We start from the raw sequence: 13184 nt of genomic DNA on the forward strand, positions 1-13184 counted from the left end.
CAAGAGAAGGACAGGTCACAAAGTCTGGACAGCACTAGGGGAGGAGACTGAAGGAGAGACTTGACTGCTAACTGTGCAAGTGCACAGATACAGGAAAGCCTGGACTAGAGCAGGGAACTCAGACATTCTCACTGCAGGCCCCAGCCTAGACAGCAGGAGTCACATGGCTGTGATCAGAGCACCAGCCTGGCACTGAATATGTTCCATGAGTGATTGACAAAGTAGTGTGGTGTGATCAAGACAAGGCCTCAGCTGCTTCCCTGGTGGTTTTCATTGTCACTTTAGGTAAATGCCCTAACCTCACTGGCCTTGGGAATTGGACTTTTCTTGTCTGTTTTCTATAGGACCATTCTAGCCTTTACGAGCCAATAACTAGAGAAGAAGTAAGAGAGCCAGTGTTTGTCCCAGTTTTCTTATTGTTTGCATGAGATATCTTGAATGAACACCACTGCTTCCAAAACACGCCTCAGCTGGACAATTTTCCCACTTGCCTTGGTTGTTGAGAAGCTGAAAGGTTCTTCTGAACTCAGTCCAGTCTGTTTCCACAGCAGGTGTTCTCTTGGCTGAGGGGTAGACTTGTCATCAGTTGACAGGAAGAGAATATGTCTTCCCCCGGGGGGGTGCTTCTGCATTATCCCTTACCCAGCTCGTGTCTGTGAAAATTATTGATTTTGAGCATTCGGGGAGATTTTTAGCCCTTTGCTGGACACATGATGTTTAAATAAAGCAAGCACTGTTTCCTATAGACAGACTTTTCATCTTTGTTTTATGATAGTTTTTACATGTTTGTTATTTTTTAGATTTTAGGGGTGCTGACGATCTAGCCTGGGGCTTCATGCATGCTAGCAGATGTGTTCTGCTGAGCTACATACCCAGCCCAGGCAGACCTATTTCTAAAGCTTGCTGCAGACATAGCTATCAATCATGATAGGCTAATTCATATTTTATCATGAATTTATATTTGAAAGTAATGAATTAGGAGTTAGAGACGTCTCCCTTGAAGGCATGCAGTGTCTTAGCTTGTCCAGGTGTTAATTTAAAAGACCTTGCAGAAAAAGAGTTCTGATGCAAAAGGACAAACTTGGTAAAATTGGAAATCTGGGTGCAATATTACTTTTGGCCAGAATTTCTAGCCTGCTTTAGCTAGGAGATTAAAATTGATTGTCCTCTTGTGTTGATTAAATAGTTGTGAACATAGCAATTAGCCAAAATGAGAGTTAATAAAGGGCCTTTACTCCTAATATTATCAGTCCATCTCTCCAGAACCATTTCCCATTAAGAAGAAATCTCCATCTATTTCTAAGCACTTCCTTTATTCCATTTGGATTTGTTAACTTGAAAATATAACGGCTAGAGAGATGGCTCGGCACCCACATGGTGGCCCACAGCCATCTGGAACTCTAGTTCCAGGGAATCTGATGCCCTCTTCTGGTTTCCACAGGTGCTAGACATGCACATGGTACACATACATATATACCAACACTCATGCCCATGACATAAAAATAAATAAATCTTAAAGAAAATAAAATGGCAAGACCTTCTTCAAGCCAATTTAGTAAGAAGTTCAGTGGTAGGTCCAGGCATGTGTTTCTTAAACTCCCTTATTTCTTTTTTCCCAGGCTTTACCCCATTTCCTCCCCATCAAGATCCCACCCAAAGAAGAAGGAATCCCTTTTAGAGTTTAAGAAAGTAAATTCATTAGTACTAGTAGTGTGGTGATAAGCCTAGTAGTTTACAAATGACTACCCACCAGCTACTGCTTTCTCTTTTTTTTTTTTTTTTTTTTTAACATTAATACAGTATTAATTCATCTCTGTCAAACTCTGAGACAACCACTTTCCCACACTTCCTGGAGAGGTCCAGGAAAAGGAATATAAAGAACAGATGAGACCTGGGGAACTGTTGAGGAATAGAAATGGGACAGCTTGTTCGCGTGTGAAAAGGATGAGAATGGCTACCACTAGACAAGAGAACTCCTTGGTGTCTAAGAGGGCAAAGCCAGGAACTGCGTTAGAAAGGGGCTGTTCTTCAGAGTCCCCAGAATCCCCAGGTGATCCCAGCCCCAGAGTTAGCCACCCCCATGACAGCCCAGTTCCAGTGAGCTTGACTGTGTTGTAAATGCCCTTTGAAATGATGTAGGTTTGGAAGCTGCACCTTGGTACAGATGAGGTAAGGGATGTGAACCTGTCAAGCTACTAAGGGTCTCATCAGTCAGTGTTTTCTGGTCAGAAATGATGCAGAAGAGATGAACTTGGGACAGAGCTACATTTTCAGGGGTCCCAGTGGAGAGAAGACAGCAATAGCAGGGTGTGGTAGTGACCACTTTCTGTGTGCTACAGACATTCACCACTCTTGTGCCCAGTTATCACATTCTAGCCTGGTAGACAGAACTAATGTTCAGATTTTTTTTTTAAGTATTCTTAAGAGCGATAGCTATTAAACAGAAGTCATGCACTGTCTTAGGAAGCAGCACCAATATCCAAAGGCAAGAAGATTCCATAACCTTCCTAACGACAAAACATGGTCATAGTTTTGTTTTTAGATTTTGGCAAGGAATTAATCATGTAGTCTGTACTAGCCTCAACCTCTCAATCCTCCTGCCTCAGCCTCCAAGTGCTGGGATTTCCGGCATGTGCCACCACTCACAGTTGTTGTTGCTGCTTTTTTTCCTATGAGCTAGGAATAAGCAAAGGTTTGGGAGACAGAACAACCCCGTCACCAGGTCCCAGCCGAAGGTTCTCAGGGAAGTTGAAAGATCCTTTATTGGAGCAGATGGTAGAGGACCATAAGTCTGTAGCCAAGCAGTCTGGGAGCGTGTCTGCCTGACAACAGAAAATCACTGACATTTTAAAGCAGGGAAAGATGAAGATATGAAGAAAGTAATGTTTCAAGAAGATTAGATACTTATGGAAACGTAAGTAACAGAGATATGTAATTTCCCCTGCTGCCAGGCTGCAGTTGAAGACAAGTCTAGAGTTTCTGAAAGGAGGGTATTGTATGAAGCAGGAGACTGAACAGAGACTGCATGACAAGATGGATGACAGCCGTGTTATAAGAAAGAAAAAGACACAGTGAGCCACAAGAGAAACTTGTGTAATCAGACTAACTCCCTGCAGATGAATTTGCTGTCTGATTTAAGTCAGGGCAAAGGATTTGTCTGTGAGGATGTTTATCTGTGGCCCCTGGTGATTGATGCTGAATGTCTGAGTCGACAGCTGACTCCAGAGGAAGCCAGGTTCTCCTCACTGTCATTCTTGCCTACTTCAGCTGTGTTTGCTTTGGTTTCTTCAAGACAGGATTTTTCAATGTACCTCTGGTTGTCCTGGAACTCACTCTGTAGACCAGGCTGGCCTTGAACTCATAAAGGTCTGCCTGCCTCTGCCTCCTGTGTGCTCCACCATGCCTGGCAAAACTTTATTTACCTTTTTTTTTTTTTTAATTGGGGGAGAAGAGAGTATATCATCTACAGCATGTGTATGGAGGTCAGAGGACAACTTCAAGGAGCATGTGCTCTCCTTCTACCATGTAGAGTACAAGGATAGAACTCAGGCTTGCCAGCAAGGACCTTGATCCATTTAGTCATCTCACCAGCCCTGCATTTTAATTTTTTAAACAACTTTTACAAGGTATAATTTACAAACCATAAAAGTCATCATTTTAAATGTCCAGTTCAGTGGTTCTTAGTACATGCAGTTATGCAACATCTCTGCCATCTAGTATGAAAATATTTCCATCACCCCAAAAGGTCCCTCGTGTTAGTTTCCAGTCAGTGCACATCTCTGCCCTACTCCCATAAATCCACCCTCCAGATAGTTTACCTTTTCTGAGCATTTCATGATAAATACAACATCACAGGGTAGGCTTTCTCCTCTGTCTTCTACTTTGCATAAAGCTTTGGAGATTTATCTGTACTGATGCACATATTAATTGTCGTTTGCTTTGTATTGCTGAGTAGGAAATAATATTCTATCATTCATATTTTCTTCACCCATTCACCATCAAGGAAACAACTGAATGAATCCCTTCCATCTCAGGCCATTAGGAATATTGATGGTCTCAATGTTTACATGCAAATTTTTACATGGACCTGCTTTGTTGTTGTAGTCCTTTAATTTTTTTTAATTATTATTATGTTGTGTGCATGGGCGTTTTGCTGGCATATGTGTGTGTAAAATATGAGTGTGTCTGGTGCCTGCAAGGGCCAGAAGAGGGCATCAGATCCCCTGGGACTGGAGTTACAAATGTTTGTAAGCTATCCTGTGAGTGTTGGGAATTGAACCTGGGTCCTCTGGAAAAACAACCAGTGCTCCTAACACTGAGCCATCTCTCTAGCACCAGGACCTATGTTTTTTATTTTTATTTTTTAGAAGACTCCTAAGAGGGAGATAGCTGAGTCATGCAAACTAGGCTGGTCATGGTGGTGAATAGCTTTAATCCTGGCACTTGGGAAGGTGAGGCAGGAGAATCTCTGTGTATTTGAGGCCAGTTTGATGTACAGTGTGATGTCCAGGACAGTCAGAGCTATGTAGAGACCCTGTCTCCAAAAAAGGAAAAAAAAAATTAAAGACACCCAAATTGTTTTCCAAAATGGCCATTTTACTTTTCTACATGTGTATGAGAATTCCGTTTCTCTGCACTCTCCAATGCTTGCTCAGTCTTTTTATCAGCCATTTTAGTAGATATCATTATAGTTTCAATTTGTATTTTTTCAATGTGTTCATCATTTAGTCATGTATCTCGTTTAGTAAAATATCTCTTGAGTATTTATTCATTTGTTTGTTTGTTTATGGTGCTGAGGTCAAATCCAGCGCCTTGTATAAACATAGGACTAGTGCTAGACCTCTAAGCTACATCTCACTACCATATCTTTTATTAGACCACAACGTTAGTCTTTTCGATGTTGAGTTGTATGAGTTCTTTATACTCTTACAGTTCTGGCTATAAGTTCTTATCAAAAAAGTGATTTCCAAATGTTTTCCTTTATCTTCTCACTTACAATTTACTCTCAGTTTTGATGAGTTCTGATACAGGGTTGTTTTTTTTTTTTGGTTTAAATTGTACCTTGCTGTGTTATGTCAGAACTCTTGCCTCACTCAGCCATAAAAATATCCACTGTCGTCTTATAAAGTTTTTGTTGATTGCTTTTACTTTCCGAAGACAATTCTCCTTGTTAACAACTCCCTGGTGTTGAATGCATGGTTAGAGTGCCTAGAAAATTGCTTCTGCTTCCACAAGCTACTGTTAATTTTACCTTCTTTTTTGAGTAGCCTAGCTTTTATGTAAGTCTATTTTCCCTAAGGTCACTAGTTAACTAGTTTACAGAATAGTTTTCTAGAACTCTTGATTTTCTACCTCCAGTTGACTTGTCTAGAAAACTCTACTGACATCAGACTCAAGGGAAGACACTCCCTCCTGACTGCTGTTGACATCATGTCCTTTCAGAACAGTAGATCATACTTGAGCTTGAATCTTCCTATTTGAACAACTTAGATCATGATAAACATAGCCCTCAGCTTCTACTTTATATTCACAAAGCTCATGACTCTGTGTGTGTGTGTGTGTGTGTGTGTGTGTGTGTGTGTGTGTGTGTGCATGCGCGCATGTGCATGCATTTGTGTGAGCAGTTACTGGGAAAAATAAAAATTTTGTAGTTGATATCATCTTTTTCTCTAGGAGGCCTATGTAAATCATAAGCTCCATAACATCAAGGCCTATGTCCAGTGTAGTTTTATTTCTCTTGCTGTTCTTGGCAGAGTGCTGGGTGGCAAATAAGCACTCAATAAATATTCTTTATTGTATCTGTATAATAAAGACAGAGCATTATATATTAGATTTAATGGTGTCACCAGATGATTTGTGCCCTACTGTTTATCTAAATCATGATGAATAGGCACTTGATGCAGGTTGTCCTTCCTCCCTCCCTCTCTCTGTCCTCTCTCCCCTCTCCCTTCCCCTCTCCCTCTCTGTCCTCCCATAAGCTCAGCATGAGAAGTCTGGTTGGTCTTGGACTGTAGCATCTGATGTTTCACCAGAAAACTTAATCAACAAACATTAAGAATTCTTTATCAAACTAGAAAGTATTTTCTCTGCAATATCCTCTTTGTTTTAGGTCAGCCTTTAGTCCTTAAAACCCTTTCCAGTCTGCGGCCGAGGACGCAGCCCAGTGGCAGCCCAACAAAAAAAGAATAAGAATGTAGGGCTGTCATAATAGCTCAGCAGCTAAAAGTGCTTGCCACGTAAGCATCATGGCCTGAGTTCAATCCCAGGAATCCAGGTAAAGAGAGCCAGATGTGATAGCACAGATCTGTAATCTGAGCACTTGGATATAGCAATGGGAGATAAGACAGGAGAATTGCCTGGAGGCTCTCAGGGCAGATGTGCTGAAATGCCTGGAGCAGCAGAAGCAAGAGAGTAAAGTAAGCAAGCTCAGTAAGAGGGAAGAAGAGGGCCAACTCCTGGAAGCTCTCTCCTGGCCTCCGAACACATCATGGTACATGCCCACATGCATATACACACAATAATTAATAAGCAAAACTCAGAGGTTTTGTTGTTTTTATGTTTATGTATTGTTTTCTGTAACTGGTGTCCTGGAACTCACAGAGATCTACTTTCAGGGTGAGGTAATAAGAAAAAAGAAAAATCTAATTACCTCAGAGCCTCAAAGTGCTGAGCTTAAAGGCATGTGCCACCACGCCCTGCTTAAAGTTGTGTTTTAAGATCCCCTGGAACTGGAGTTACAGACAGTTGTAAGCCACTGTGTGGGTGCTGAGAACTGAATCTGGGTCCTATGCAAGGGCAGCCAGTGCTCTTAACTACTGGGCCATCCCTCTCCGCATTAGAAAGCTGTTTTGAAAAGGAAGAAGAGTAAGAATACTGTCTGCTGTTCCCCACCGGCTCTTCCCAGAGGAATCCATTTCTTAATCTCTATAATGCCGTAAAGCTTTAGTGCATTTTGTATATGTCTCCGGATGTACACAGAGGTTGCCATTTTAAACATTTTAAATTGTGTAGTTCAGTGGTTGTAAGTGTAGCCCCACTATAAGGCAACCATCAGCACCATCTCCAGAACTGTGTTCACCTTCCCAAACCAAAACTACTCATTAAACAGTAACTCCACATTCACTATGGTAACCACCAGCCTACATTCCATCTCTATAAATTTGACTATCCCAAGTATCTCATATAAGTGCAGTTAAACAAAAAAATCCTTCCCTCATGCCCTTTATTTTGTTGTTTTGTTTTCAAAACAAGGTCTCACCGTGTAGCCCAGGCAAGCATCAAACTCAGAATTCTCCTGCCTCAGACTCTGGAGTGTAGGGATACAGACATGCACCACCATGGCCTGGAGAAAGAGGGTGAGGCAGATCTGGGTTCTTTGTTTTGTTTACTGCTTCAGCCCTCAGTGGACACTTATATTGCTTCCATTTTTGTGTAGTCTTTTGACGGAAAAAGGGAGATGGTGTCAGTGTATATCTCTAGTGCAGATACAGTGATACTGTGGAACCCTTACCTCTACTCCAGTGACACACTCATCTACAAGGTGGATGCTAGGCAAATCTTATATCAACCAGCATACTGTAGCAGCCAGATTAGGGGTCAGCCCCAACTCCTGACCACGTCGAGGCCAAGAAAATTACTTGAAGTTAGGGTCTACAAAAATTATGCCACTTGATACGTAGAGGTAGGGACTCCATAAGTGTCTAGCTGAATACTTGAATACAGGTGCACTTTTGTTTATAACTCTCTAAAACTGAAAATCACCCATTTTTTTTTTTTAAACAAGAACTCAGTTTGTGAGGGCCAGCAAGATGGTTCAGTGGGTAAAGGCACCCACTACCTGGTGACCTGAATTGGATCCCAGGAACCCCATGCAGGTAGAAGGAGACAACTGACTCCACAAGGTTGTCCTCTGACCTCTGGATGGACAGCCCCCTCTCAAACACATACATGCTAATAAATTACAGATGCATAGGGGGTCCTTTTAAAAAGAAAAACAAATTGATATGTTTACATAAGACTTGATACAATAAAAATAAACTACAATAAAAAGCATGGAGCAGACCTTAAGGAGAAGCTATACATAACAAAATGCATACTACTTAATTCCACTTATAATGCTCAAAAATAGACTAAGGCAGTGGTTCTCAACCTTCCTAATTCTGTGACCTTTCAATACAGTTCCTCATATCATGGTGATCCCCAACAATAAAACTATTTCATTGATACTTAATAACTAATTTTGCTGCTTTTATGAATGATAGTATGAATATCTGATATGTGATCCCTATGGGGGTCACAACCCTCAGGTTGAGAACCCCAGTGTTCTGCTTTGCCTTCATTGTGGTCACAGTGTGATGTGGATGTGTGAGAAGTAGGGAAATAAATAGGAAATTTTCCCCCTGGAAGGAGCTGCAGGTGGCCCTGATGTAAATAGCTTCTTAAGTTGTCATAGAAAGTGGAGTTAAGATGGGCAAAGCTTTGACCAGCTTCTGGAAAGAACACCTCCATTCACAGAATGTGGTGAAGGCCCCATGGTGCATCATTTCACCTGGAGCTTTTTAAATGGAGGTGATGAACAGCCTTCCTGGTCAATGCTGGGGATTGGCTAAGTGCTGACACCTACCTCTTGTATGTCCCTGACTTTGTGATTCACTTACTACCTTAAGCCTAAAAGGCCTGTGAGCAGTCTGTTAGTGGAAGTCCTGACTCTAATTTCACTTCTTAAGATCTGCAACAGGTGAACAGGCCACACCCCACTGAGGGAGTACAGTAGACCATGTGACTAACTGGAAAACACAGCTAAGCATTTTCAAGGATGCCCAGCCATCATAGTAAGCAGCTTTATGTTAGAGTCTATATGTGAGGGAATCAGTACCAGGTTGCTGTCCTCAGGGTAATACTCTAAAGCAGTCGTTCTCAACCTGTGGGTTGTGACCACTTTGGGTGCTGAAGGACCCTTTCACAGGGATCACATATCAGATATCTTGAGTGTCAGATACTTACGATTCATAACAGTAGCAAAATTACAGTTATGAAACAGCAATGAATAATGTTATGGTTGTGGTCACCACAACATGAAGAACTGTAAGCAAGAGTAGCAGCATTAAAAAGGTTGAGAACCACAGCTCTAGGGTTTTCCTGTTGTGTACATAGTTGTCGTCCCTTGATTGATGGGTTCACCATCTGTAGGATGGGGGAGTGTGTTCCTGCCAGGTCTCTGGCTTTGCTCTTTGCTATGGGCTCTGCCTTACCTTGCTGCCGCTCCTCTTTCAGGGTCTGACTTTCCAGGAAGTAGAGAACTTCTTCACTTTCCTGAAGAACATTAATGACGTGGACACTGCTTTGAGCTTTTACCACATGGCTGGAGCATCCCTTGATAAAGGTAATGAAACCCAGAAGCTTCCTTCTTGAAGGTGTAAGCCTTTAATGAATGCCTCTCCTTAAAATGTCGTGTTTTCTTGGCATTGTCCTTTGGTTTGTTCTTGTTTATTTATTTATGTTTTGACTTTTGATTTTTTGAGACAGGATTTTTTCTGTAGACCAGGCTGGCCTCCAACTCACAGAGATCTGCCTGTCTCTGCCTCATGAATGCTAGGATTGATTAAAGGTGTTAGCCACCACCGCCTGGTGGTTTTATCTCTTGTGTTGACCTTAACTGAACCTTGCATTTTACCCAAAGACACCAAGCTCAGCACATGCATTTGATGGTGCAGCAGACAGTGCAGATTGTCACAGTGACTGGTCTGGAAACAGGCATGAAGCAAGGCAGAGCTTCACAACCACTCTCCTCCAAGGCAGAGTCAGGACATGTGTAACAAGAACCCAGAGTCGTTAGGTGGTTGGTCTTTGATGAAGGAGTGGTCTGCTTAATGTCTTTGCTTTCAGTTATTTTAAGAAATAAGAAGAGCCAGGCTTGGTGGCACAAGCCTTTAATCCCAGCACTTGGAAGGCAGAGACAGGTGGATCTCTGTGAGTTCAAGGCCAGCCTGGTCTTCAGAGTGAGTTCCACGACAGCCAGGAAGGAAGCGAGGAAGGAAGGACAGACGGAAGAATGGACGGACAGATAGACACCAAAACTAAGTCTTTTAAATTTACCCAGCTAGTTACCATTTTGGGTGCTTTTCATCTCTTGAATATTCAGATACTTATCTGGGCTTAGAATTCTTTTGTCACTGTTTGTAGTGTGATAAACTCTTCATTTTCAGGCTGTGGGAGAATGTTCTGGAGGCTGCCATGCATCCTCTCACAGCCATCCAAAGCACCAACTATGCTTTTAGACACAGCACTTTTCAGTGGATTCTGTCACTTTTTTTATGCAAAATCATGGCACCAACTTATATATGAAACCAGAAAACTAACCAAACTCATAGAAATGAAGTAGAATGGCAGTTCCTACAGAGTCCAGGAGTGGGGTAAATGGGAAGACTGTCAGACGGTCCAAAGCTTAAGTTGTATGGGTTGAGCTCATCTTAGGAGCTGATTGCTGCATAGTAACTGCAGTTACCAAGGCTACATCACATGCTCTGATTCACTAAGAGAGATGCTGAAAGCTGATGACAAATATGTATATGTACACACACACACACACACACACACACACACACACACACCCCTACTCAGTACTCAGTAGGCTGAGGCAGGAGGGTCATGAATTCATGACCACTCTGAGCTATATAGCAAGGCCCTATGGAAAAAGGAAAAGGAGAAAAGCAAAGAAACACTAGTTAGGCCAATTGCTATAATACGTCACGGTGCATTCATCACATGTCAAAACATCATGTTGAACCCCTCTGACATGCAATCTTTATCAACACTAGAAAAGCAAATGAGATGACTCTCCTTGCAGCCAGAACTCATTTTACTTCTTTCATTTCCAATCTGGGTGTCTTTTCTTTTAATCTATCCATATAATTTTTTAAAATAGCACTTGTTTGCTTAAAACAATGCCTCCTCTCATCTTTGTCCTCTTTTGGGGAAACATGATGTGGATGTCATGGGGACATATTACCAAGTCCTTTTTCTAGAATAGCTTTGGCTGGGTTGCTGTCTCACAGGAAAGGATTAGATAGCATGTGCAAATCCAAAAACATAATATTTAAAGTTACAAAAATAGAATTAATAAATGCCTCTAGGTTTTTTTCTTCCTCCTCAAACTAAAGCCAATGGAACCACTTAAAGGAAATGGTTTGCGATAAATCACTATCTGTGTTAAAATTATAGGGTGTACAAAATAAAATGATTCAGGGTAGTGGTAACGAAGAAAAATGCAACCTAGTGATTAAAAAGGTAGTAGGGAGTTTCTTTCAAATGACTTTGGGCCGTTTACTGAGTAAGATGCTGGGCCCCTATGTGCTAAAATGCTTGCATCTAGAGGCAGGGTACAAATTGCACAGCCATGCCTGACAGGCAGAAGTACAGTTAGCTTTGAGGCCTGTGGTGCTGTGCCATTTACTTTGATGTCTTGGTTTGTTTTATATGTTTTACATAAGATCCCCTGAGTGTACATTGATAGATATCAAGGAGATAGGGCCTAGCTTCATACCAAGTAACAGAATAAATGACATTCACTTGTCTCCCAGGATCACTACAAAAAATTGCCACAAATTTGATTGAAAACAACAGAAATCTGCTTCCTCACGGTTGGGTTTAAAAGTCATGGTACATGAAATTAAGATGTTGATCAGGTCATGCTCCCTCCAAAGGTTCTAGAGGAGCATCCTTCCTTGCTTCCTCAGCTTCTGGTGGCTATAGGTGCTCCATCTCTGTCCTGTCCCTATGTGGCCTTCCCCTCTATATCCCTAAGTGTCTGCACCTACTTGGTCTTATGAAGTCTCAGAGCCCAGCTGGTAATCCAGGATAATGTTATCTCAAGAGCCTCAGAACCACAAAGACCATACCCATCCTCAACTGGCTCCAATACGTTGCATCATACCATCCTATTTTTCAGGTTTTTTTTTTTTTTTTTTTTCCCCAGACAGGCTTTTTCTGAGTAGACCTGGCTGCCCTGGAACTTAATCTATAGACCAGGCTGGCCTTGAACTCAGAGATTTGACTGCCTCTGCCTCCCAAGTGCTGGAATAAAAGGTGTGTGCCACAACTGCCTAGCCATTCTATTCTTTATAATAGCATCTGTCATTTAGTTTGTGTGGAGGTTTGCACATTGCTATGTTGACTGCCATTCATACTAAATTCTTATGTCTTTCTGTGTATTCTCTATACCTAGAGCAACATCTGAGATAGAGAAAGTCTACATACAGCAATTACAGGTCTTTTCTTCTCTCTCCATACACAGAATAGGTCTGTATGAATTATAGGCCTTTCCTCCTCTTGCCACAGAACTGTGTAATGAACCCCAGAAGAAAGGAAGAACAGTGTGGTGGTTAAGAACACAGGGTCGAGGCTGGGAGTTTGGCTCAGTTGGTAGAGTTCTTGCCTATCATACACAGAGCTTCTGGGTTTGGTCCCTAGTACCACATGGTAACCCATGAATGTTATCCCAGCATTTAGGAATAGAGACAGGATCAAAATTTCAAAGTCAACCTTGATTACATAATTAGTTTGGAGTCAGCCTGGGCTTCAGGAAGCTGTCTCTAAAGAACACAGGCACTGATGTCGTACTACCTGAGTTTATCTTGGCTGATGCTGGGTGGCATTGGGCTCCTGTATTTTTAAAGTAAGGATAAAGATACCTAACTCATAGGGTATCATAGGGACAAATCCACACAGAACACTGTTACTTTGCACATTTACTCAAGGTCCTGTTCCAAAGTTGGTATCATGAACACAGTGTTATGCTGTGCATGCGTTTATTCAGGTACTGTGCTAAGCATGGGGTTCTACCCTGAAGAAGCTCACAGGAGTTGGGGCAAGATGAGTGTACAGGCATTCTAGTTAGTGTGAGATGTGGAGACTTAAGAATAGAGTCCCTGGAATGTATAAAATAAAATAATTTAAAAAGTAATTAATTCAATGCTGTGGGTGCGAAGGAACAAAGCAGGGCCAAAGCAGGCCTGCTGTCTGCCTCTTCTCAGTCTTAGCTGTCTTCTTTCTAGAAAGGTTAAGACCTTCAGACACTGGCATTGTTCCGAGGCCCTGGCACCTTTCTTCCTTGGCTAGTTTAGAGCTCTCAAACCAACCCTGAAACAGAATTGAGCAGTTTCCCCAGGTAGCATTATGATCAATAA

The 13184-nt window shown here is 41.9% G+C and overlaps 1 protein-coding gene across 1 annotated transcript in view; it reads left to right on the top strand.

The window, feature by feature from the left end:
• Micu1 (mitochondrial calcium uptake 1) overlaps positions 1 to 13184 on the top strand; it is a 145745-nt gene that overhangs the window by 114739 nt on the left and 17822 nt on the right. Inside the window, exon 10 of the mRNA XM_051186738.1 lies at positions 9274 to 9382. Coding sequence (XP_051042695.1) covers positions 9274 to 9382 — 109 coding nt within the window. The remainder of the gene's footprint in view (positions 1 to 9273; positions 9383 to 13184) is intronic.

This window comes from Phodopus roborovskii, unplaced genomic scaffold (assembly GCF_943737965.1).
Source record: "Phodopus roborovskii unplaced genomic scaffold, PHOROB, whole genome shotgun sequence".
In the NCBI taxonomy this organism is placed as follows: domain Eukaryota; kingdom Metazoa; phylum Chordata; class Mammalia; order Rodentia; family Cricetidae; genus Phodopus; species Phodopus roborovskii.